At 39.7% G+C, this 27,614-nt stretch overlaps 1 protein-coding gene across 6 annotated transcripts in view; it reads right to left on the bottom strand.

The window, feature by feature from the left end:
• Positions 1-27,614, bottom strand: part of cacna1ea (calcium channel, voltage-dependent, R type, alpha 1E subunit a) — a 61,309-nt gene that overhangs the window by 20,997 nt on the left and 12,698 nt on the right. For 2 of the 6 annotated variants that reach the window (XM_072389537.1, XM_072389536.1), the window contains exons 3-22: positions 19,614-19,717; positions 18,642-18,800; positions 16,630-16,820; positions 14,549-14,652; positions 13,981-14,096; positions 13,711-13,764; positions 11,509-11,550; positions 10,243-10,335; positions 9,799-10,008; positions 9,538-9,650; positions 9,240-9,352; positions 7,927-8,058; positions 7,414-7,483; positions 7,113-7,230; positions 6,382-6,449; positions 6,075-6,166; positions 2,526-3,449; positions 1,336-1,580; positions 945-1,056; positions 274-403 (exon numbers count right to left, since the gene is read on the bottom strand). In XM_072389537.1, the coding sequence (XP_072245638.1) occupies positions 274-403; positions 945-1,056; positions 1,336-1,580; positions 2,526-3,449; positions 6,075-6,166; positions 6,382-6,449; positions 7,113-7,230; positions 7,414-7,483; positions 7,927-8,058; positions 9,240-9,352; positions 9,538-9,650; positions 9,799-10,008; positions 10,243-10,335; positions 11,509-11,550; positions 13,711-13,764; positions 13,981-14,096; positions 14,549-14,652; positions 16,630-16,820; positions 18,642-18,800; positions 19,614-19,717 (3,190 nt within the window). The remainder of the gene's footprint in view (positions 1-273; positions 404-944; positions 1,057-1,335; positions 1,581-2,525; positions 3,450-6,074; positions 6,167-6,381; positions 6,450-7,112; positions 7,231-7,413; positions 7,484-7,926; positions 8,059-9,239; positions 9,353-9,537; positions 9,651-9,798; positions 10,009-10,242; positions 10,336-11,508; positions 11,551-13,710; positions 13,765-13,980; positions 14,097-14,548; positions 14,653-16,629; positions 16,821-18,641; positions 18,801-19,613; positions 19,718-27,614) is intronic. The other 4 variants (XM_072389539.1, XM_072389541.1, XM_072389538.1 and 1 more) reach the window with 3 other exon arrangements.

Genomic DNA, 27,614 nt, shown 5'->3' with positions numbered 1-27,614 from the left:
CATAAGAATAAACTTGAGTGTGTCTAAAGCTTCACTTTCCACACTCAGAAGCGATTTAATCCTCGAACCCCATCAAAATTAACCTTTTGTAGCATTTGGCAAAACAACATGAGGATAAAAAAAAAGACCCAGTGCACTGATAAAAAGTAACTGAAATTAGATCGCAGGGGTCAATAGAGCGGTTCAAAGTAATTGAAAAAAACAAACAACCTGTCTTCTATAACGCTGCTAATGTTTCAGAGAAAGGATATGTGCACTGAAGTGAAGACCAACCTTATTCCAGTCAGACGAGGTGGCTACAGGGTCCTCTGCAGCCAGTGCTATACTACTAGCAGCTATGACCAGCAGGATGGACATTTCAAAGTACCTGAGGTTCACCACGTAGTGACATGCTCGACGCACCCTGAAGAAGAGCAGAGAGGAGACCATGTGAAGCAGAGCAATCATACCAACTAAGCATTGAATAGAAAATGTGATCAGACTGAAATTATTATGACGATTAAACAACATGCGAACGTAAATAAAATCATTAAAATTCCACTTATTCACTTTCATACTGACAATTAAGAGTGGTAATGAGGCTCAATATTAGTCTCATATCAATCGAGTTTTGAGCTGTTAATCATACACAAAAACATAATAATTTTGGATTACTTTATCTTGTTCTGGCTCTGGGTAACCTCCGGGGGTCCTCTTCACCTCTTGCTAAGTGACACACAGCCTCAATATAGACATATTCCCCAAACTTCGCCCCAGTTCCTTAAACATTTTGAAAACGTTCTGGGATAAAATGATTCTGAGAACATTTAAAATTTAAAGCACCATTATTCCCTCATCGTACAAACATTATGATATGACACACATATAAAAAGGCCGCACTGCTGCAGTGTAGAAGAAAAAGTATCGGGAGTTTACACTGAGAAGCATGATCGGCAGGAACTTACGGGTTGTCAGGTTTGAAGATGAACATGCTGTCTGGGGTCACAGTGTTGACAGGCTTTGTCTCTTCTGCTTCCTCCTTCTCTGACTTACAGGTTTCAGGGTCCTTACTGTTGACTAAAGAGGGACAAGAGAAGATGATTAAGAATCATCATTCTCCCACTAGGTTAGTGTGGGTTCTCTTAAAGTCAAGGAAAAATGTACAAATTCTGATGGATGGAGTTTACACCAAACTGAATCAGTAAGCTGTGAGGACTGTAGAATAATACTAAAAGAAAAGAGATCGAGTGTGTCTCTTTAACTGCATGGCTCACTCAGATCTTCTAGCATGCCCCAATGAATAACTATGAAAAATGCTGCCATGCTAACATCTGAAAACCATAAGTGTGCTATTACCTGTGATTGTGGAGAGCTCAAGAGATGGCTGCACATTGGGCACCTCAATAATCACACTGGAGCTGAGCTGAGATTTACCCAGGTCCAGCTCTGTCTCCTTCTCTTCTGTGCTATCCGCTGGGTTAGCGGGTGCAGACAGATCTGCCTGCCGTGGAGCCTCCTCCTGCTTCTGAGGACATGGGTCACCACAGTGGCTCTGGGTTTCTTTTGGGTTAATGCTCCTTCCTTCACCTACATCAACCTGTCTGTAGATGAAGGCAGAAATTACACGAGTGGACGATACCAAATAAAAAGTGTGTGCAAATGCATGAGCAAGGAAGAGTCTGAGTGTTACTTTTAAAAAGACAAGTTTAAGTATTTGTGGGAAAATTAGAGTAATGATGAAAAGCATTATGTCACAACACCAGAGACTAAAAGGACTAGGAGTGAGACCATTGTTTTTGTCAGTTTTATGTTAGCTTCCTTGCTACTCTCTATTACTTTCCCGATGTTTGATTCACATTTATTTTGTGTTTGACTATCCCACTGTTCTATTATTGCCACCTACACCTGTTTGTGATCAGTCATTATTTACTCTGTATATAAACTCTCTGGTTTCTGGTCCTCTCTGCCCGATTGTCAATAGTCCTTGCTTCTAGCTTTCCAGCCGTTATTCCTGTTTTTTTTTCCAAGTAAGTGTATGACATGCATGTTCCTGGTTTTTACATTTGTTTCGCCCATGTCACTATTTTTTGGATTCATCTGGATTTTCATTCAGTCATCCTATAACACTTGTAACCTTACTGCAGTTGCATGAAATGATCAAAGTTTGTGAAAGATGATCATTATTTCTCTCATTCTGTTCATCACTTTGACCATTTTACTGACATGACAATTGAGCACAACCGTAACAAGGGCAGGTGCCCAGGAAGGAAAGAACAGTAAGATTTTTCATGCAGGTCAAACAGAGCAAAGGAAGGTGATTTCTAACCTTCTAACTAGTCACAGCTCAGATAGATGTATTCTGTTCAGAATGTTACAAAAGGCAGGCTAATATTAGGTTGGACATTATTCTATTACTCACGCTTTACAGGAAAACATGAACATTTTTTCCTGTAATTTTTCTAAACCATACCTCTTTCTTTCAACATTTGTCTACCAGACCAATTTACTAAAATGCAGTTTAATAAACACTTGCTGATTTATCTCACCTGTTCTCTTCAAGTTTGGCCACCTCTTCCTCTTTGTTTTCAGCCTCTGCTGCCTTCTCTATCCCTTTCCCAGGATTTCTCTTTTTCTCTCCGACAACGGCGCAACTTGCTAACTGCCCTCTGCTCCCAGGGGAAGAAGCTTGATTTCTGGTCCCGTTCTGATGGTCACAGTGATGCAGCGCTTTCCTGCCCCTGATCTCAACGTGACCTCCAATGTCAGGAGTCAGTGTGTCAATGTTATCTGGAGGTCTGAACTTCTTTACAGGCTTGTGCTGACGTTCACCATTCAATCTGGGGCTACGATGCTCACTGGCAGGTTTGTGATTAACACCCAGTTTTCTGCTTTCTGTGATGGGTTCAGATTCAGGAGGCTTTAGTATGGTCATGGATACAGAATCCGTGAGAGACACGTTTGTAGGATCCAGTGACTCTGGTACCAGAGCTGACATCGGTGGTTCAGGTATATCATCAGGGAGAGTGGCATCCAGGGATACGTCCATAGAAATAGAGGAACCAGCTGCCTGGTTCTTAACTGGGGAGATCAGGGGGTCAGTCTGGTGCTTCACACTCTCTGATGGTGTGTGCTGCATGGCCTTACGGTGCAGTGACACCGTACGTCCGTGCTGGCCTTGGGGCGCAGCAGGAGGGCCGTCTTTCTCCTCACTGGGGCCACTGAACAGGACCTCTCGGCTGGACATCTGGCGGTGTCTTCGCAGTTGGCTGGTCCTCTGCTCCCACACTGACATGGTCATCCTCTTTCTCCTCTCTCTCCTGGACATGAAAGAGTTAGAGGGGTTGAGTGGCGGAGGTGGGCGGCCCTCCCTGATACTGCCGTGGGCCTCCTCTAGGGAGAAGGAATAGGTAGGCCGGCTGCGGTGTATGGCTCTTTTCCTGTACAGGTAGGGCCGCCTCCTACGGCTTCCCCTGGGAACAGCAAGACAAGATATAATGTTAGCATGTAGGAACAGTGCCACCATCAGCATTCTACAGGTCTAAAGTAAGTTTAATTTTAGCAGGTTACAGGAGATATTTTCATTTTAGCTGTATCTACATATTCTATTTTGATCCTGGTCTTTTATTCGCATGCAGCATACTCTCCAAAAAGGTGATCTGATAGGCTGAAAAGTGATCTGATAGGCTGAAAAGGTGAAACTACAGTGTTGAAACGGATTTTGAAAGACTTAAAATAACCATTCTATTGATTAAATTTCTGTTTTATGACATGAACATTAGCAAGCAAAACATGAGCAATAACAATGAATAGGATGTTCAAGCAGTATACCAACATCGAAGAGGAATTTCGTTTCAACACGAAGCAATTTACTGGATCAATGACGATGTTAGGTGAATAATTAACCAAGCCAGGAGTTGTTGTGTGACTTCAGTAACAAAAAAACTATGATGCAGAATGAAATTAGTTGAATATTTCTAAAAGACTATGGATCCAAATGAGATTGTAGAGTTGAGAGGAACAGTACAGGACAGAGCATGAACAAATGAGTGTGAGACATTTACCCAGTTAACAAAATCAAGCAGGCGTGAGTGAGAGTTTCAGAGAGCTGAACAGACAGTGTTACTTACTGGAGCGTGAACTCTTGTGTGGTCCGTGTTATCAATGAGCGATTGGTTGAAAACAAGACATTAGTGCTTTTGTGAGCAGAGACAAAACAGGCCAGGAGACACACAGCAAAACGACCTCTCGCACAAAGACCACAGTTTGTGAAACAACTATACGGACGGTTAAAGTAATTCACCAGCTGTTCTGAATTTGTTATTCATTGCTTTAGGGTAAAACTGCTATTTTTAGTGGAACCCACACATAAATAATTTAATAAATATTCTAGGCACATCGTGATTTCTGCTTATAATTGCTTATTTTAAGTGGCCATGCTGAAACAGCGGGGTACTTGATACTTTGTTGTGTGTCTCCATTGGAGCCAAGCGGCACATTGACAAACAAGATGGTAGCAGTTTCAGTAACAATTAAAAGACATTCATAAACATCAACAGTAACACTGATAGGGAGACAGTTCGAGCTACAGTATGGGTACAGGTAGAAAACACAGAGATGGGCTCCTTTAGCAAACACATGTAAGAGAGAACATATTTAAATACTCTTTTGAGAAAACCACCACACAGGGATGCAGCTCTGAACACCACTTCCATCTCGAGGCATTCACATGTTAGCATTCTGTCAGGACATGCTGGTAGAACTAAACGAGCCGAGATTCAAAATATTCAGAATACTAGAAAGTATTTGGAGGAGGGTTTAAAGACTAAGCATAAAAGAAAAACTGCACACACAATGAAAACACTCCAAGCCTCCCTTGCCCTGCCCTGAGTGGAAAGCATTTTCCATCAGTGTGTGTGCATAATTCTTGTTTTTCTTCCTTTGATCATGCTGACCAGATGCATGCGTTCAAAGCAAAGTCCAGCCTGCCACATGCACCACTTCAAGTGCTGTCATGCAAGTTTCTTTAAGGTCTTCAGGGGCAGGTACAGCCGAGCTTTCAAAACTGACATGTGAGATCAGACCAGGAACCCTTAAAGTTCAGAGGCTCCGCTCTGAAAAGAGATGCCAGCCCAGATGACCCTGTGGTATTCCAGTCTTCTCAATGGGCTCTGACAAGAGCCTGACTCTCAGTGAGGTCAGCTGAAATTGATGTATATTTCTAGTTTTCTTTCTGTTTTTGTTCCGATTTGATTTCCATTGACACAGTTTTCCATAAAATGTATGAAAACACAAAAAGAAAGAAAACAGAAATAACACAAGCTCATGTTGAAAATCATGTGTAAGATCTCCGACATGCCCATGCAGCAAAGTGTTTGTCTCTCAATAAACAGTGTGCAAACAGAGCACGAGGTCCTCACTCCTGTTCATGCACATGCACTTCCACCACCAACGACTAGGCAATGTGCAATCAGTTCCTTCAGAGAAAAAAAAAACATCTGTTCTGGTATAGAAGCAAACTCCTATTACTTTATCAACCAAACTTTCCACAAGTAAGAATCCTCTGTGTTACTTCTGCGAACTGCCATAATAGCAATAGTACTTTATATTACTGCGATAGACTCTCCATCTCAATCTGGACCCTAAGTAATCTGTCGCCATGACAACATAAGCATCTCCCACCCCAGAGTGTAAGCAATTACCATGGAGGCTTCGTTTTGGAGCAAAATTCAGTGCTAGGAGCAGGCAGAGACTAGATATCTCAGTGGGTGGGGGGGTGAAATCAGTCAGAAGTGGGACAACACTTATTCTCTCAGGAACCCCTACGTGACATTTTCAAGCCAGCATGTACCCAGCAGCAGAACTTGAAGCTTTGCCTTTATGAATCTTAACCTCTATTTTAGATGACCTGCCTGGTCTACATGCCGTAGTTTCATGAATAATCTAAATTTATTGAACAAAACAATAGACAAGCTTTCTACTGACGGCTAGAGATACTAGTCCTATGCACACATTCCCCAGTGGAAGGGCGGTAGAGGGAGAAAGAGATAGATGGAGGAGAGGAGGTCAGGCAGGAAGAGGCTGCATACAGCACTTACTCTGAAGACATGAAGGAGGACAACGGTCCAACCTCCTTCGCCTTCTGTAGAGCATGTTTCTGGTTGAACGCTGCCTCTGCTTCCTCTTCATCCTGACCAAAAGAGGAAAAGAGCAAAAGGTACCTGAACAACTCTAACATCTGGGAATTTAATAATCAAACTGAATCAAGTGATGAGAGGGCGAAAAGAGCAGAGGTGTGTATGAAATAGTGGGAAGATTGTTATGTTCAACCTGGAGGGCGTAACTATTGAAGCTCTTAAAACAGGAAACAGACTATTTTCTTAAAATATTTTCACGTCTTATTACCTTGGTGAGTTCTTGTGCATTGGCAAGGTTATCCACAGCAATGGCCAAGAACACATTCAGCAGAGTGTCTGGTCACAGGTATGTTAAGGAGTCATACAACAGTAGCTACACATTAACAGATGTGCTGAGTAGTGGGACACATTAGTGTCCAGCAATCCAAGTATAGGGTGGTCTAAGTGTTCCTCACTGTCTGTCACAGTCATAATATCGTCATTTCCTGTTTCATCTTGAAAATCCTGTGTTCGTACTTAGCGTTTGTTCATTTTCTCAGTCTTTGTTCCGTTTCCCATCATTGCACATCTGTTTGTTATCGGTCATAATACACCTTTTGTTTACTCTCTGGATTTCAGTTATCCTCTGCCAGACCGTCTTAGTTCCTCAGTGTCAAGCTTTCCAGGGACTTGTTCAGATACTTTACCTTGTTGGATATGATGGTTTTGGTCGTGGCTTGTCCCTGACAACATGGTCATGCTCCTGGACTATCTGACTATTAGGACGGTTTTCGGATGAGCCTGCTGACTGACTTCCTGCAGTCAGTCAAGCGGCTTTGCCTATTGGAGTTTTGTTCAATGTCAGTTCTGATCACTGCATCTGACCCCATCACACTTAATCAGATATTAGTAATAAAGCTTTATGTAACATCTGCGAGTGATTGTAAATGACAACAACAATAATATCAATATTAAAACTAAGTTGATAAAAACGTATTGCATTAAAAGAAAAGAGGATACAGTTTCCAAAAAGAGTGAGAACTATGAAGTAAATGGAGGACCACATGCCAGACTTCACACCTCCCTGAGAGCGAATACCATTATACATCACCTCGTTCCAGTCCTCTCCAGTGAGGATCTGTGAAAACACACCCACCACAGCACACAGTCATACAAAATATATTCTACAAAACTATCCCGAGCATCGCTAAAGAGCTTGGTTCAAGATGGCTATTTTTTAAAACATAGCTACATGCAAGATAATAGTTCCTGCATAATGTGATTCACTGTAAGCAGGAACTTGTCAGGTTTATTTTCAGACCTGAAAGACAGTCATGATAGCAGCAGGAAAGGTGTCAAAGTTTGTTGGTGTGTAGTCTTCAAAGATGAACCTGTGAAAAAAGATTTGACACGTGTTACTGTAACGTTGGATCTGTTTTTTTCTTTATCATTGACTTCAGCTATTTGTGCAGATTTTTCCTTTTGTCTGTTCTGTGTTCTTGAGACCAGTTTATCACAAAGCCATGCGTGTCTGTCTCAGTTTTTATCAAAGTCACAGGGGGAAGCCAAGCAACAATAGCTGTGTGGGTAACAAAATGCACAGTGTGTGAATATATAACAAATGAGAATCGGCCACAGGGCCATTTAATCTATTCTAAACTATTTTCTTGAATATTGCTTTTGTCTGAAACCATTGTCCAGTGGAAAAGAAGTACTTATTACAATCTTTTTTACATTAGATTTCCTTCTTTTGTGGACTGATATGCCATGTTTGACTGAAATACAAGCATTAGTTTTTTATTCAAGGAGAATACATGCGACTTTTTAAGGTTACCTGCCGCCAAAAAGCTGCATGCCAAGCAGTGCGAAGACGAGAATGAAGAGGAAGAGAAGGAAGATCAAGGAGATGATGGACTTCATGGAATTCATTAGGGAGACGACCAAGTTTCTCAGAGACGCCCAATACCTTGACAGCAACCAAATATGACATTTATGTTAAAAGCGAACAATGTCCCACTTCTGGTTCCAGTTTTGAGCAGTGTGGACACACCATTACTTATCATTACCTAAATGAACCTGAAGGTGTGCTGATTTGATTAATTGAAATATGTTTATTAATGCTTTCAGAGGGCAACTGCATAAGGGCTATACAGAGCATTTTCTGTCTTTACAGGGCACTGCACAAATTCTGACAAATGATCGCAAGAGACATCTCTTCAGTTAATGTTGGTCATGTTTGATGAGTGCAAGTTTGATCAATAGCTCCAGGGTTTTGGAGTTAGAAAGAAGTGAACTGAACAGACCTCTGTGGTCCACTCTACCTGTCTGCTTTAGACTAGTCTTAGAGATTAGTTGTACCTCGGGTGTTGAAACATTAGCGGTGGGTTTCTGTCCATGTTGTCTACTGGGTTCACCTTTGTTATCTGCACTGCAACGTACTGCCGCTGTATGTGGCTTGAACAAGTAATCTGGCAATTCTGGAAAAACCCAGATCGGCCGGCTGAAAGACCACCAAGTGTGTTGATTCTGTACTTTTTTATTGTCTATCTTGAGTCCACTTGTATAAAAGAAAAATCTGTGGTGTTTTCTTAAGATTCGGTCAATAAAATGTAGCTGTCAGTTTTCAATATGAATGGTATGGAAAGCTTAATCTTGTTACACCTTTTCTTAGGTTACAAGAACCAAATGTTTAGACTGACACAGCTGAGTCTGGTGTATCTGCCCTATATATCCTCCTTGCTTCACAGTGATGTTATATCAGTTAGAAACTGGAAAGGCCCATGTGACAACATGTTAACTGGAACATGTTAACTGAAACACTCCTTTTCAGCAGTTCTTCACACCTCTGGGTTAATATATCATATCTGGGAGAAAGTCAGTTTATTGCTTGCCAACTTGGACCAAAAACAGCAGGCGATTAAACTACTTTTAGACACAATGCATACAGTTGATTCTACGCCCTCAACGGTGTATCAAGTCTTTTTGCAAAATGCAAAAAAAGACAAAAAATGTTCACTCACCTTTATCATTCATCCCTTCTGAATACAAACAAAAATGGCAATGAAAATCCAGCTACTGAAACATTCATTGTAAGATATTGTGACCTCCCTGCAGATTGCAAACGGTTAAGAAGGTTGCAGCACTAACTTGGTGATTTTAAAAATCCTCAGCAGACGAAGTGCACGGAGGACACTGATGCCAAACGAAGTTCCAGGTCTGAAGAAACCCCACAGCACTTCAAAGATGCTGCCAACAATAACCTATGATATGTATGAGATAAGAATATTTTTACAAAAAAGGCTCCTATTATGGTGACGGACAGGAGAAAGAGAGGCAAAGATGATTCAGAGACACACATTGATGCTGTATAATTTCAGAAGAGAACAGAAAAAAAATCTTAAATTTGGGGAACATAAATCAGAAGAAAGTAAGATAAAGCACTGACACTGCAGTCAAAGCAGTTGAAGGAGGAATGAAAGTAGAGGCGTGGCCCCAGGCTGTACATCTTGAGGAACATCTCCGTCAGGAAAAGCGCGAGGAACAAAAACTCTGCATAGTCTGGAACAACAACAAAAGCAGGTATCCAAATATAAAACTAGTTGGAATATCATGAGTTAACATTGCCAAAACAATGTTAGTTTTCAGCTACAGTTATTACAATCTCTTCCCAAATTTTAAAATGCTACCAAAGTGAGGTGCGACTCACAGAGGAAGTTGGATAACCACACAGGCTGGTTGTGGTGAACTATGGCTACACACAGTGTATTGAGAGCCACAAGACCAAGCACTGTCCAGTAGAACGTGTGTGTCTTTACCACACGGCGGATGGAAATACGCAGGAGACGTTCCTTACGGCGGAAATATGCTGCTGGGCCTCGTTTTGCACTCCTGATGCTTGCTCCGGCCATTGGCATGCCTTGCATAGAAAGGGGAATGTGCAGAGAGCAACTGTGGTCACACAGCACTTGCACAGCATGCTCCCATTCTGAAAATGGTCTGGGTTAATTTATCATATCTGGGAGAACACACCACAGTGATGCAGACATCAGTAACAAATGCATTTCCAAAAACTGCAGCAGAGCTCGGTGTGTCCTGTTGGTGTATACCTTACAATTAATGTGCACATATTTCAGAACCTGTCCAGACTCACCCACAGCGGAGATGTCACCATAAAGCTCCTCTCCTGGTTGCCCCTGACGAACATCCATGCCTCTCCTCTTGATGGTGGTGGCTCGCTTTAACACTTAAGACAGAGCAAGTTGAACATAAAGTCCCAGAACAAGCTGCTTGGGGAACAGAGTGTGAGGGCGGGGATGCAAGGCTCACCATAAAATGCTGTTAGTTTTTGTTTTAATCACACTAACTTGAAGTACTGAATGTTTTTCTATTGTTTTAATATTTGTATAAAACTTTGTTGGTTGTCCAGGCCCAAAAGTGCCATGTGCATAACCACCCTCACATGTTTAACACTTCTTAAAGGCATTTAAGGTTAGACCAAGGCAATCTATAAGCGAGGAATCTGTCAATGCAATGAAAAGATGAAGCAAATGTTAGCAGTCATCTGCTCAGCAAACTAATGTTAAGTGTTAGCTGAAAGGAGAAGCTGTGCTCAATAATGCTGCAACTAAATGAAACAAAAATGATAATTGAATGTTTGGGCAATGATCCAAAAAACATTCCACTGGAATCTTAACATATCCATCATAGGCAAACCATGCTCCAAGGCGACTTGACAGTCCATGCATTTCTGTTATGAGAGTTGAGTTCAAATGCTGTTAAACAGTATACGGACAAACCGTGCAGTGCACACAGAGTGAGCGCGATGAGTGTGTGCTGTATGCTGACAAACGTGTATGTGACTTCCTTTCTTCCCATCCTAGCCCCAACTCATATCTTCCTGCTACCTGGTGATTTGGGAATGTACTTGGAGTCTATTTGCTTGGGGACTTTTTAATAAGCAACCAATCAAGCACACACACAAACACTCAGACGCACATAAATCCTGCTGCCATTTTCACACACGGCAGTGTTTGCTAAGGGCACAAAGACTGAGTCCTCTCAAAACACACACACACACACACATATATACAGGCAGATCCATGTTGCTGCCTTTTCAGACCAGTGGTTGCTAAGGCAACTGCAGTGCGCCACCTTTCTTTATAATCAAAGCTATCAGAGCTTGTGCATTAATTTCCATCACAACAACAGAAGCTACCATCTCTGTCTACAACAGATGACAGTTTCAATTTACCACGTCAAGAGTGTGCATGTCAAAATGTTTGCCTGTGTGCTTCTTGATGGCAGTGTGCGTCTGTGTGTGTGTGTGTGTGCATGTGTGTGTGTGTATGTTCGGAGGGGAGGCAAAATGGATTGTGAAGTTTGTGTGGCACAGTGCAGAATAGAGGACGGTTCTCACCATAAGCACCACCTGCACTCCACTCTGGGAGGCTCCTGAGAGCTGCCAATCAATCAACATTTAATAAAAGCCCTGCTGGTTTAGCGAAGAGAAAAGGTCACTGTAGAGTTGAGAGGGTCAGAGTAGCACTTGGCTATCGGGTGTAGACTGTGTCTAATGACAGGTTTAGCACTAATGCTCTCTATGTTGCACTGGGAATTGTTGAGAGAGATGTTATGATGTGAGTCATTTGTGTAAGCGCATCACTGAGGCAGCTCCATATTTTCACCTCACACCTCATCACATCTTTTTCACAGTAGATATTTTGACATGTCATAGCAAGAAAAGCGTAGGCGAGGCACATTTTGTAAGCAGTGACTCAGTAAGTCACGACAATGAGAAAAACTACACAAAAGTACAAGTCAATTAGCTCAATGAAAATAGTTGATTTTCTATTTGTGTGAAGATATCTCTCTTAGTTTTTGTCCACGGCTGTGGAATCATAAAGCAACAGAGGTCTGTGAGGCATTGAGCTTAAAGAAGCCACATTATGCTTTTGGGGTTTTCCTGTTTTTTAAGTGTGTCATAGTGTTTTTGTGCAAACAAAGTTACAAAGCTCAAATTCCACACCTTTTTGGCTTTTTGGCCCAGCCTTTTTTTTCCCCACCCGTCTGTATGATATCTGCCAAGTAGCTAAATTTCGAAACAATAAACAAATCCTGGGTTTAGGTTACTGCATTTTCATGTCACCATTTGTAACACAATTCCATCAAAACTATGTGTGTTTTATAACACTGACTACTGTAGGAGTTTCTACTTTCTCTCCGTCCGATTCTAGATCAGTCATGCGCAGTCAAACTCAGAGTTTTATTAGCAGACGACAGTTCTCAGAGGCTATGTCTCAGACTATTCAAAGTATCTAGACCTACAACACAAAGCCTACATTGCCAGGCCATCTGACAATACAGAGCACACTGGTCTTATTTTGAGGGGGGAGCTTAATGAGAGTGGATAAAACAGCGTTTCAGACAGAGGGTGACAAGAGGTGAGGTGGCAATCTACAAATTGTGAAAACCGATGCATTTTTTTTTTCTTCTATTATGAAAAATATATGACAAAATTATTAACTGGAAAATTAGCATATTATGGGCTCTTTTACGCAAAAGTAACGATTACTAGCATGCTAAGAATGATGCTATTTATTATTAATTTGTCTGATAGCATCTGTAGGGCCTAATGCTAACTAACAACACCACTTAACATAGATAATGGGCATCAACCTTAATTTTTGACACACCTCACAAATGTGCTTCTGTATAGATGTTTGCTTATATACACCTTGTTTGCCATTTTAATTTAGCATGTGTTGAGCTCATGCATAAATGTTTTACAGTTTGTTGGGCATTATGGTAAGTAATGGGGAAAATTTGACCTGCCAACGGCACTACATAAAAAGTAATGGTATTAACCAAAGCTGCTGAGCTGTCATGAGACATTTTGAGTTAAATAATGCCTCAATGTGGCAACAGTTGAGGAAGATGGGAATATCATAATTTTGGTCATAAACTGAAGCATTCATTCAATCTTTTTCATACCCACTTTATAATTTCGGGTCGCATGGGGGTCTGGATCCTGTTTTCACTGCCATTGGGTGAAAGGCAGGATGTATAAAAATATAAGGATTGGACAAATGAAAATTTTTAACATTGATGATGTTGGGAAATCAGAGGATGAGCGAAGTCATCAGAGTTCAAGATGAATATTTGGATACTGAACTTCACAGTTATCCATTCAACAGTTCTTGTATTAATCATTTTCACCCAAATGAACACATGCTAATCTCATGGGGAATGGAACTAAGGTTTTTTGGTATTTTTCATCAGGAAACCATAAATGTTAAATTCAATGGCAACCTATTCAACAGGTGTTGAGATGTCTCAGTAGACAACAGAAGTGGACTGACACTGCCATCGCTTGAGCCATGCAGCAAGAATGCCAAAAAAGATCAGCAGCCAGCTTAAACTGGAATTTATTTTGCTCAAAATATCTGTACCATAAAAAAAAAATCATTCAAATATCACAAATAAACAGCACAGACTCTAAGTACATATGTCCGAACAGCTCTAATAAAGCACATTTGCTAGCATATACAGAAACGCTCAGATGTCAGAGAGACTATTTGCACAACAAGGCCAAGAAAAACAAAGCCGTTTGATTACTTACCATCTAAGGCAGAGGGCCCAGGATTCTTATTCTCCTCTGCCAGCATTACTTCCTCTGGAAAGCAAAGAGTATGATCAGACTGGGCATATCTTGGCACAGATGGATAGAGAAAAATCAGCATCTCTGGTAACTGTAACTGCTTGGTTGTTGCAAAACAAACAGCTAATCGGTTGCCATGTTGTACAATGGGAAAGATTAGTCATTAAATTAATAATAATTTTTTCTTTCCTCATTGAGCAAAAGCTCATCTGTGACTGGGACTAACGCCACCTGCTCTGTCAATCCAGGCACGGTAGCCATTGAGCTCTCTCTCAATCTGCTGCTGGCGTCTCAGCTTCATGAACGCTCTGCGGTTTTCCACTCTCTCCCTCTCTTTGGCAAATTCCCTGCAGAAAACAAACCAAATTATAATTTATTTTCTAAATTGAGGCTACAAAGATTTAAAGTCATGGAGAGCAGCAATTGTTCTTAGAGACAATCGTTTGAGAAAATGCAATTGTCTTGCACTAAACTCCTCTCACAGTTGGCTCCAATTAAAAAAGGAGAAAAAGTCAAGGCAGATCTTTTCCCACATTAACCTTTCTGTAAAATAAATTACTTGAGTATATACCGTGTTTTGACCTAAATAACCTCTAAACCTGGTAAATCTGTTTGGCAATCATACTTGAGTGGTTGTCAACATGAGTCAATATGACAAGCATCATAAAAAGGGAGGACCACAAGTTTATAGATAGTAATAATCCCAGGTGATAATATATCCCAGACAATCTGTGAATTAAAAAGAAATCACTTTCGCAACAGACTGAAAGCTCAGTGGGTTAATGTAAATGTAACCTACCCAGAGAGGACTCCCAGCACCAGGTTCAGGACAAAGAAGGAGCCTATGATGATTAGAGGGATGAAGTAGAGCCAGTTCCAGGTAGGGCCCAAGGCATCGTTGGTCTAAAACATCCAAAAAAGTTTTAAACGCAGTGAAATCAGAACATGTGTGTTACATGTGTTTTATTGACTGCTTAAAGCTCAACTTTTAGTGAATGCAGGGAACTGCACCAAGACATCACATGTGCCCTAGCAGAATTTCTGGGAACAATTCCTGCTCACTGAAAGCAGTAAAAGAGCAGACTTGCTTTCTACCACCGGGATCTGGGAAACTTTTTATGCAACCTGTTCGCTTGATCGGGGGCCTGTTATGCCAGTTTTGAAAACAGAAAGTACAAAGAACAGGACAAAGCAACCTGGCAACGAGGAAAATGTTGGTGAGGCTTTCAGTTACAAAATGTATCCTAATGTTTATTTTCATGCCCAACCATGATGTTTTTCTCACTTTCACTAAATGCCTTTACAATGTCTGACCTTAAAAAGCTGTTTTAATTTGTAACCAAGCAGTACAAGCAAGCATAAGGTTGGAGTTGAAGACAAGCCTCTTTTTAGATTTTCTGACTTGTGGACAGCAGCATCTTTGGTTAAGGGAGGAAAAAATAAGGTTTTGTTTGTTTCTCACCCTCCTACCTCTACTTGTGACCTTGCATTTGAGTCCTCATCGCTTACAACTACGCAAAACTAAGACAATTTACTTTAGACAAAAACTGGCTCCAGAGATGTAACTCTTTAGACTGCGGCAAATCTATCATTCTGACAAGAAAAAAACACAGTAAAGTCTTCATTTATGGCTTTTAGAATCATATCAAATTAGCAAGGAGTGCCTCTGCCTCCCTTTCTGTCAATGTGTTTCTGCCTGCTCCTTTCCTCTGACTCAGAGACAGTCATGAAGAGCAATGCAGCAACTCATCACTGTCTGTGACTCTGGCATTATCACTGGACTCAGTACACATTATTTGAACATGTCACTGTGAGACCCTCCATGACACAATGTCTTTTAGTTTTTTTCAGTTATTTTCAGCACATGGACTTTTAGTTTCCTTGACTTGAGTAAAAAAAGACATCCTCTCAGTCAGGGTTTATGGGATTTGGTATGTTCCTTGTGTGATGGCCTATGGATTATGTGCCTTGTTTCTGTGTTTTAGTTTGATTTTGTCCTTTGAATTTCCAAGTGCTATGTTTGAACTTTGAAAAAAAAACCTCTTCCTTGTGTGTTCTGTTTCGCTATCATTGTTTTTCACAAGTTTCTTTTGTTCAGTGCCAGAACTTTGTCATATTGTGTGTTACTCTCAATACCAAGGTAAGGTCACTTTATGCCTTGTTCCGCTCTCAGCTTTTTGAATTTCTACTTTGATTTAGTGAATAAAGTTAATGAATTACTCTTCCATCTACCTCCCGCCTGTGAGCTTGCATTTGGGTCCTCCTTTAACTTCTAACCATGACTATCAGTCCTACAGAGCAACAGCATTTTCTGAATCAGCTTATTGTCAATTACTGCTCTGTGACATGGATAAGCAGGACTTAAACATATCAATCAAACAGGCACATAAACTACATGCCTGTCGATGCACAATACATTTTCAGGTAATTAAATATTTGCATTTGCAAATACACTCCAGATAAAGGCAATTGTTATCCTTCAGAACTGCGTTTTAGGTTTGGGTAAACAGGAGCATAAATAGCAAAAGATCCCAGCTATTTATACAGTAACTATTCACACATGAATGAGGATGAAGACTTTGGTTCTTTAAAATTTCTGAGAGGAAATGTATACATTTCTCAGAAATCAGCAGAGCAGGATTCAACAAAGCACACCGAGGTCACAAAATCAGAACCCCAGAACTGCACTGGCAGATTACAAGAGAGGAGAGAATACAGGGGTCGCAGACATCCACTTAGTAGCCATTAATGTGCTGAGATCTTAGCTGACCTGTTCGTCGGGTTTTTATGGAGTCTTGATATTATTAAACACAGCCATAACACAAAAAATTGTGGCAAATGTGAAAAATATTGTACTGTTAGATGTATGAACTATCTTACATTATAGAGTACAGTGGTCCATCCTTCCATGGTGATACACTGGAAGACAGTGAGAACAGCAAACAGGATGTTGTCAAACTGGGTGATGCCATCATTAGGGCCAATCCAGGTTCCGTTGCAGTTGTATTTGGTTGGACACTGACGCACACCACACGGAAACTCGTACTCAGATGAGTCCACCGTCTCGTTTTCTGAACAAAAAGGTGCAGAAATACTGAGTCTTACTGATCATACATAAGACAAAGTTTACCAACAGAGTTATTACTTGATGTCATTAATGACAACTTAGAAATCAACATTTTTCTCAAGTTTACTAGTTTCTAGACTCCATCTCATACATTTTAAAGCCAACAATGTTTCTATTGAACAGTGATGTCTGATGTGTGAACAGTTACGTGGCCACTCACTGACAGAAAATACACACCTCAGCCTGCCTGTATTATCTAATTGTCCATTCAGCTCAAGTGAGACAGCGAGAGCTTGGAGGTTAATAACAGCTATGAATGAACAATGAGCCATTGTATTGCACAGCATTGTTGGTTTTAATTATACAAGACAGCACGGCCAGTTAGGTTTGATCAAGTCTCCAGGTGCAGTCTGGCATTCTGGCATGTCATGTGTGTATATGCGTGTGAGTACACATTTATGATTATGACAATACACTAGAACTACTACCCAAATAGCTGCATAAATATGCATGAGAGCACTTAAAACAATAACCTGCAACAGAAGAAGCTTGGTTACTCTTTGCGTTTAAGTTCTGTGACTCAATTTGCTGTTAAAAATAGTTATATGTACACTCTTATCTCTTATATGTATGCATTTACAACAGAGGCATGTTAAGTGTGAGCCAAAAATTTGAATGGTATCACACAAATGTCACAACAAAATCAGGTTTTCAACAATTTCAGTGGAGTTCTTTTTCTGAAGCAAATAATGTGTGTGTGTGTGTGTGCTTTCTTTTTAAATCAGCACTTGCTCAATGTATAGAGAGCACACGCCACTAAATACAGGATTTGGTTGCATTTCTTTGACAAGATGCTTCTGATAGTCATCAATAAACTTTTGGCAGAATTGTTGTTGGATATCTGATCCAGTCCAAATATTTTCTGGTTGGGTTGAAGTTATGCCCTGTGTTGGCCATTCCAAAAGGTTGTCTTTGGCAGCTTCTGTTCTTCCCGTAACCAGCTGTGATGTATATTGGGGTTCATTGTCTTTCTTCAACAAACAGTTGCTTCCAATTGCCTGGCTGCTGGTCTCAGTTTTTGCGGATGAAGTCTGGGGTAGTTCTCCTTCTGTTCAATTTGCTGCAAGTCAGCCTCAGACCATGATGCAACTACAATGATTTGGAACAGCGTTTTTAGGTTGTGTGCCACACATTTACTACTCCAAATTCTGAATATTTTGTCCAAACAACAAAATTGTGTTGGTGCTTTTCCTGGGACAGCACCTTCAGTCCATGGCCATGTAAAAATCACTTGACTTTACACAGTAACACAGTTCTCTAACAGCTTCCAGTTTACGGCAGACCTGTGTCTTTGTGGTCCCTGGACTTTTCATGAACATCCAAACTAAATTCCTCTCAGCTGAGGGTGACATTTTGAGCCTTCTACCAGACCTTGAGTGAACCTCCCAAAAATTGTGCCTGTACAGATGTTTAAACTGATTATCTTGGCAAATGCACTTTTTTAAAATAAGTCCAACTGGCATTCCTGGCTTGTGGAAAACTACAACACACTTTCTCAGATCTGCACTGAGCTTCATGAACTTTGCCACAGAGTTTTTGTCAATGAGCAGAATATTGATCTTGTGATGATTTAAGAAAAAAAAGAAGAAAGACATACGTTGTATAACCAATCTGTACCAGAAAAAAGGAGTTAAATAAAGAACACTGAAAGCCCAATGTTGTCATGACGCTCATTCTGATTTTAAGTGTATGCAACCCAAAGTTATTTATCAGCCAAACCCAAATGTAACAATGAAATGTGAAGAATAGTTGCACAAGTCTTTACCCAGGATTCCAATCTCTGGTGTGCAGGTCTTGTGCAGTTTGCCGCTGTAAAACTCCAAGCCGATGATGGCAAACATGAGGATTGCAAAAAACAGCAGCAAACCAATCTGCAGCAGAGGAACCATGGCCTTCATTATAGACTTCAGGACTATCTGCAGACCTGAGCATAGAGCACACAGTGATCAGCTAAGTTTAAGTCAGAACACATTTCCAGCTAAATTAATACACATCAGAAATATTTCAGGGTGTTTTATATACAACCATATTGGAGACCAAATTAAGATGATACTGTAAAAATTTATCTTCAGAGTAACATTATCATTTTGTCTGTGTCATCATTGTTTATGAGTTGATTTTAAATACTTATGGGTAAATATGGTACAAATACATTGGCTAAGGTACTCAGCTTTTCACTTAATGTTTTTATTTTTATCTTCATATTGCATCTCACTGTTATTCAAATATAGCACAAAGCTTCTAAATCATAAAAAAACCACACCATTGAATGTGCTTTTACATTCATGGGAGCAATCTTCAAGTCAAATGTCAAATAAAAACTAATGGACATAAAATGCCAATTTTCCGAATATTTAAAAATAAGATGACATTTGACATCTCCATTACAAACACTTAACCTCCAACACAGCAGGCATGACTGAAATGAGTTCTATAGGTTTAAATGCTAATGCATTTAGGTTTGGTTTTGCTTTCAATTACAAAAATCATGCCTCCAAAGAGTGGCTGAACTCTCGAAAAAAGACAGTTAAATGCACAACTAAATTTAAAGTTGCTTACAGGCCAAAGAAATGGATTGAGATTAGGCCCAAAACATCTTAGGCAATATTTCACAATCAGTCCAGATAACTGACTGCAGCAATATACCTTTGTGCTTTTTGACATTTTGTTAGCCCTGTGCATGTAAATTTATAAATGAAAGTGAATAGGAGGGTATGACAGAATATATTTTACTTACTGGGGATGCCTGAGACCAGTTTGAGGGGTCGTAGTACTCTCACAGCCCTCAGAGTCCTCAGATCCACTGAGATGTTCATGTGAGCCCCTGCTGCAGCCAGGATCCTAATTGTGCATATGTAAACCCACACGAACAGAAAGGACAGACACTGAACAGGATTGCAACAATAAGTTCACGCTTTATAATCTGTGTGGAGCTGTGTCAACAAGCAGCCTCGCACACATGCAAAGACACATGTTGCCACACACGGTGTTGGAGGATGACTGCAGTGCCGAGATATTGAGTGTGATGACGTGAGAGTCTCCAGAAGCGAAAAAAATACACAAGAAAGAGAAAACAACAAGGACGCTTTTGGGTACTTTTGGCAGTTTCTCTCTGCGTGGGAGGACGGCTGTGACAACTGCTATTTAGGAGGAGAACAAAGAGAGCAGTTCCATCAAGGGAGGGCAGCACACTCTATGGCTGGAGAAACGTGAAGCTCACGGACACATCGCACAAACACAGATCTATCCGCTACACAAAGTCCTTCAAAAATCCCATTTTCAGTTTGTTTAGTTTCCTCTACCCCCTCCTCTCTCGAAATACATCTCTGTGGCTTTCAACTTTCAGAATGATGGGAGAAGAAAACAGTGTCTGGTGAGCTTGCCCCCTGGTCCCTCATTAGTCTGCCCTCCTGCTTCCTTTTCTCAGTATACTCATATGTTGCTCTTCATCGTTGCCTTCTTTCTGTTCTCTCTTCATCTACCCAGTTTTCAGCCCCTTGCCCAATTATACTTCAGCCCTGATTCTCTTACTGTTTTTCCATTTCCCACTGACATGAGCACACATCTATTCCCCTTTCACCTTACAGATTCAAAGACAAAGGTGGGTGGAGAAGTGAGGTTAAAACTGAAGGGAAGTAGCGTGCAGGGATTTCAGGGTATTTTTGGCAATGACACAGCAGAGTAGTTCTTTTCCTTTTAAAACTTTGAAGTCAGAGATTCACAAGGTTGAATGTGAATCTCTCTTCTTCCAACTCCAGAACTTCAGCTAACATCCATGCTTAAAATGGGTACACGCTGTTGCATTTAAACCATAAAGTATGAAGGGAAGACACGTGACAAGATTTACAACTCTGTTTCTAAACAGGTTAGGATGTTGTGTAAAATATAATAAAATATAATATTGCAAATGTTGGAATACAGAAATATCTGAAATATCTGTGTAATACTAAAACTGATCTTGTGAACAATCTTACGACTATTTGCAATAATCGGCAACAGTTCAGTAACATCATTGAATAAAAAAAAAGAGGATCTGAAATGATGAGTAATGTTTCTCGGCTTTTTATTGAAGTTGGGGACTTAATGTTTAAAGATTTAGAAAATCCAAAGAAATCATAACAAACAAGGTAGAGAACTAGTTTCAAAACCAGTTCTTTCGTGGGATTCACAGCATGGGATCAGGAAAACTAATTAAAGTCACTGTCACCGAGCACAGTTTGCTGTTCCATCGACAAATGCAAGTTTAAATTTAGCCAAGCAAAGGAAAAAACCTTCAGACTACATCTTTTACCAGATAGACGTTACTAATTTGAGCAAGACGATGCAATTCTGAAAGCATAAAAATAGCATGGCTATCTGGGTGCAAAATATTTACCTTTTTCCTGACAACATTTGGCAAATTACTAAACTAAAAAATGAAGCTTTCTCAAAAGTTTAGTGAGGGAGGTCTGATCCAGTTTATTCACTCTTTCTTGCTTTTCCACTGCTTCTCTGCCACTCCCTTTTTTCCCACGCTGTCAAACCTGGTCTTCCTGCTTCTTTTCTCACCCAGCCAATCAGTCTCTTTTCCTTTTTTTTTAAAGTCTAACTTCTGCTGTCATTGTCCTTCTAGATCGTGCATTGAGCTTCCCATTTCCTCCTCCACCTTCTTCACTTGCCCAAGATGGAGCCTTAACAGAATCCCATCTCCAGCATCTAGACTTTGGGGACCATCATATCACAATATACCTTGATGCAGCATCAGAGTCTAATCGCCATACTTATTCCTATTCTTTGTACAACAAAACCGATTACAGTTATTTGTGCGCCAATAAATTTGTGCCAACCTCTCATTTGATCTCTCCTTATTGAAATACAACAAATGACATAACAAAAACTATTCAGTGAGCGAAATCTTATATCAGTCAAGCAATGGGAACGTTTTTAACATAACCAGTGATGCAACACAGTGACACACACTCCCTATCAGAAACATGTTGATGTTCAAAATTAGCAATTATTTCTTAAAAAACTGCAAAATTTCCTGTTTTCAACATCTAATATGTTGTCTTTGTACCTCTCAGCTTAATTTGGGGTTCAAATGATTTGTTAATCATTGGTTTAGGTTTCTTTATTTACCATTTAGTTAGTTTTCAAACTGTTTTGGGAAGAAAGGCGATTGGCGGTTATATAAAGGAATCATAAAACATGACTTGTCTTTACTACAATGTTAAAAAAAGGTGTCATCTTTATGTGCAGTCATTTTCTCTACAGGGATTGCACACTTGATTATAACACAGTACCACAGACCCAATTACATTTCTGTGACAGAGCGGTGAGAATTAGTGCTGTCTGTAGTGCGAGCAGACAAAGAGCGTCATCTGTTTTAATTAGGAGAAGAAAAAAGGAAGGAGGGAAGAATGAGAAGACACAAGAGAAATATTAAAATAGCACACCATTATCAGTGCAAATATAGAAATATAATTATCTTTGGGAGTTTCACACCTTTAACCACTCTTTTAGATCTTCCCCCTCTTCATCTTTTCATTCTTGTTGAATCATTTCACAAACATTTAGTTTCTTCCCGTTTTAGTTTTTCCTTCCGTTCTTTTACTTCAATCATATCACTTCCTCTCCTGCTACCTGACACCGCTGTCATTTCCTCCTCCTTCTGACCATTTGTCAGTCCCACCTGATCTTTAGTTGTTATGGACGCTGATGAAATGTGTTCACTGTTATTTAGTCAATGGCCTGAGCCATTAATTAGGATTTTAGTTTTTGAAGAGTTTAAATTCAACTACAAAACATTTTTATGGTCAGAGACCATGTCTATTAAAGTATTTTATATGTTTTATTTATCTTATCTATGTGTGAGACAGAGAAAAGTGTCGCTAGTCATTTCTTAAACTGTGGCTCTTTGATATATGAGAGTTAGGTTGGAGATAAGAAACACTTGCTAGCTAGGAGAGGATTGGATTTTAAAGCCAGCAAGCTGGTTTGCAGATAAACTACTTTGACGTGTCGGATGAAAATAGGCCTCTCTTTATACATGATAAGCATTGTAATATGGATAGATACAGTATAAGAAGAAACAGATGTACGGTTTTGCAAAACATGAAAGTACAGTTGGACAAAACCTGAGCACATGCTGACGAGAGTGCTTTAACGCTATGATTGTTGCCGACCAAAATCAGAATTTGAATGCTGCATTACTTTCGGAATTGCTAATGCACTACCACAAACACCCCATGAAATGAGAGATAGTTATCTAATATCGTGTATTATGCATAAATATTCATTATTATTATTAGCAATTTCCAGATAAGTACATTCAATTTGCTCATCTAACTAACAGTTATTGAGTTATAAGCTTTACAGTAAACTGTAAAAAACAAAACAAGAACTTTCTACATTCTATGGCCTGTAATAACCTCAAACTTAACAAGATGATCTCAAAAAAGTGTATAGCTATTTTGGCGAGGAACAAAACATTTTAAGAAACAGTACAGCTGTCTATAAACAGCGACATTCAAGCCAATATAGAATAACATTGCCTTATTAATCGAAGTGCAGTTGTCATTTCTCTCTGAATCTTCACACCCACTCCCTCCAAAGTTTTGAATGCTACCCAGCTGAAGCCTCCTAAGTCCCCAAAAGTAGTATCAAGGACAGCTCCAATGCTGCAAAAATTATGCACATGTTTTCCTCAAATGAAGTACAGGGCTCATCCCTTCAAGATGAAGAAGGAATGAAATTCATATTATTGTAAACCGGCTTGTGTAAGAGATCTTAATATTGTATAATAAAAAACATAATCAAGGCTTAAATGACACACAACACATAGAAAATAAATCATACACAGCCAGTGTTGTGCAGAAACACACTGGGTTCATGAGACACGCTGACCATTTTCAACCGAGCAAGGCAAGTTTTTTTTTTTTTTAACAAACTGGTTACAGCTCTTTCTCACAGCACTAAACAGCAGCCTTGTCAGCAATGAACATGTCTGGCTAAACTGGGCTCCGCAGGTGTGCACAGACCTTGTATTGATTTAGCGACCAGACAAAGACATAACTAGCGTATATACAACAATCACAGACATTGTGATTGTAGATGTATAGAACTACATGGCAACAGCTGACAAAAAAAGTGAAAAAGAACTGGCTTACCAAACACAGGGAGGTTTCAGAAGAGAAAAAAAAAGTGGGAAAGTGAAAAAGAGTGAGGTCTGCTAGTTGAATCTGAAGGATCCAATAGAAAACTACACAGCAGATATCCAGAGGAGAGCACCTACAGTGTAAGATTAACCTTTATTTTTGCCATGGTGTAGACAGCTGAGTGTTCTTTGACTCACTCCTCACCTGCGTCATGCTCTGAAACATGTTTTATCTTTTGCAGTGCTCTCATACCAGAGTTTGTGACTTGGCAGCTGGTCTGTTGTCTTAGTTGTTATTAGGTATGTGACATTTTGCTGTTGATTGTTGTTTTTGACGTTGCATTTTTTTTCACAGCTGCTTAATTTACCTAATGTTATTTTGATGTTAATTATGAGACTGAAGCATTTGTCACTAGGCGAATATGCTTTTGTTGGTGTGAAAAATGATCAAATAAAGTAGGCTATGCTTCTCTTAATCATAGTTAGATTTTCAGTACCTTCAGGGTTTGTAATGAAAAAGGTATGCAGAGATGTGTATGCATGTGCTCAGAAAGACTTAGCTGCCCATGCTCCAGTACTTCAGAGCACTCCATAACATTATGAACAATACAAAGAGGAAAATGTAGTCATAAAAAAGTGGAAAATGAACACTAATTAGTTAATTTTGGGATAGTGATTTAAGTTCAGAATTTCAAACATTGAACTGTGAACATGAACTTGTTCAGTTTTAATCAATGTGAGCTGAATTTGAACAAGTTCTTGTGAACTCATACAGCACTGCACCCTGTACGACACCATATACTGTTCCATTACATTGTGAAATTGAAAGCTAAATTACAGTGTCAGCTTACTATGTCTCTACACCTCTACATTGAATTTTGATCTCACATGAATAAAATGCCTAGCACCTCCTAATACCCTGAAATATTTATTAGCCTCTTGGTTTAATTTACTTAAGCTGTAATGGAACTGTAAAAGGAAGAAAATGTCTTGTATGGATGGTCCAAAATAAAAACAAAAGCTGGCCAAAATGAAACAAGGAAGGAAGTGGACACTGCTTACTCATTAAAATTAAAGATAAAGCTAAACCAAAAAGATTCAATTTGTAAAAATGTAACCAGAGCCTGCAATGAACTGCAATTCTCTCACTCACAGTCTTGAGAGATGATTACTATGACTGGCATAAAGCACTCAGGCCGTCTGGTCATTGGCACCCCCTCTTTGATGGAGATGAGGAAGGTGAAGGTTAGCCACAGAATCTGGCAGATTATAATCAGCCTGGGGAAGCACAACACATGGCTGACTTGGCTCAAAGAAGCAATTTGGCAAACAATTTATGTCCTCCCTGTTGTTTTTGTTTCTCCCTTAAACACGAATATTCATTTATCTGTTGACTGTCTGTGTTAGGCTGCTTTCATAATTCAAATAGAATCATTCAGTTGTATCAGAAACTATTCCGCTCACAATGAACATCTGTGGTCATACAAAAACCCCCCAAAAACTGATCTCTCCTCCAGCAGATTTTAAGCCGTTTGCTGTCAACAACATTTAGTCAACCACTGTAGACCCACATTCCCCCTCTCTCCTCACGTCTCTTTGAACTAAACACCAAGTAAAGATATTGGCTAGATTTGGAGCCCTAAAAGAACGAGAAGTTCTTGAAGGTTAGATAGATTAAAATGCTAGTGTTGGATTTATGTACTCCATAACTGATATCAAAGACACAAATCTGAAAAATGCCTGGTGTTTCTACAAGTTAATAAAGTCACTCCTAGTCACTAGGAGCTGTCACACAGATGACACCCTGCTATGAATTGTCAGCCATGATAAGTGAGTAACAATGACATGCCCTGCAGAACCGGCAGCTCCTCGCTATGTGACAAATCTGTTGTGACAGCCGTCATGCCGTGATACTGGTAACACTGTGACTTATGTTCTATGTCACTGTCAAGCTGCTTACTATTATTACAGTGCAACATCCACCTGATAAGTGTAATGATTTTACTTCAAGATCTTATGTTTTTTGTGTTAAAACAGGAGATGAAATTATATCCCAGCAATAAAAAAAATAGGGGACAATAGGTCACAAATGACAAATAACCATCAGATCATAGCGCGCTACATGTGATGCAAGGGCGTGAGGAATACGGCTGCCACAGCAGGTGGCTTCTGAAAATCACAGGTGTTACAAATGACCCCACACAGGTGTTTTCACTTTTCTATACTGATGACTGCCTGGGTTTCTATTTCATTTAGCTCCACTTGTGAGGGCAGCGACACTGCTACCCCACCACATTATAGCAAGCATTGCTCTAGAAAGATTATAGGTGTAATCAGTAAGTTAGCTGAAAACACCTGTGCGTTTGCAGGACCCAGTGAGCCAGCACAGAAAACACAGCATCCCAACTGTCTGTGCAACTGGTTTGTAATGTTATGAGTTACATTTGTGATTTTTGCTGCATCACACAAGATTGTAACCTCCGTTTTCCACACTGTTACCGCCAAGCTAATAATCAATAATGCTTCAGACTGTTTAATCCAGCAGCCTAATTTGCAATATATTGCACCAAGAGGAGAAAATCCTGCATCAACAAGCAGGAATGCTCATTTCATCAGAAGAAATGAATCATGTGTGTATATCACTGAAATAGTTTCAGTCACTGCTGGGAGTTAGTGGGAGCCTGAGCAGGGGATTCTGACTGTATGTGCATTTTGGATGATGATTTCAAAATCCCTGAATACACAGCTTGCAACATTAGAAAAAAATAAGTAGCACAACCAGTGAATAAACATGCCAAGAAAGCACTGTAACAACCAAAAACATCTGTAATTACACCCTCTGTTGCTATAAATCTGCTATAAGTTCATGAAATTAAATGGAAATGAGTTGAAAAATACAATTAAATGAAAAAATAGAATGCAGGGAATGCAGTGTTGTTCACTTGTGTGCCTCAGGGACTCTACAGCATTCCCGAACATAACGCCTGCCTGTTAGGGTTTGCAGTTTTTCTCTTTTATTTAGTCACTTTTGGTTAGATTTCTTTGTCTTTGTTTTTTTTTTTTTGTGTGTATTGAATGATTCTGCATTTCTTATTTGAGTACTTTTTGTAGTTTGGAATTATGGGTTTGAATTAGGATTCATTCTCTGTATTTGTTCATTTTTTATGTGCTTGCCTCACTTCTGTTCTTGTGTTTATCTGTCATTTAGTCTCAGTTTAGTTTCTAGTTTATTTTGCCTTTGTTTCACATACTCACGAGTAGTTGTCTCCAGTTCTCTTGGTTTGGTTTTCATTAGCTCTCCTACACACCTGTGTCTAGTTGTTTGCCCTCAGCTGCTGTTACTTGTCTCATCAGTCGCTTCAATATATAAGCTCCATGGTTAGTTTTCAATCTGCCTTTGGTCTGCACAACCCACCAATTTACAACTCCACCTTTTTTATCAGTAGTATGGCAAGTCTGCTTTATAAATATATTCTTCTGTTCTTACTTTGTACAGTATCATATACCGTAAATGAAAGAATACATCTAAAAGAACCAAAATAAACATCTGCATTGGTTTATCTTTATATTTTTGCCTTTATATTTGATTAGTTAAACATTTAT

The sequence above is a fragment of the Leuresthes tenuis genome, unplaced genomic scaffold (assembly GCF_036924035.1).
Source record: "Leuresthes tenuis unplaced genomic scaffold, fLeuTen1.0.hap1 SCAF_7, whole genome shotgun sequence".
Taxonomy (NCBI): Eukaryota; Metazoa; Chordata; class Actinopteri; order Atheriniformes; family Atherinopsidae; genus Leuresthes; species Leuresthes tenuis.
Note: the sequence above shows the minus strand (reverse complement) of the source record. Positions and strands in the feature narration are given on the sequence as shown.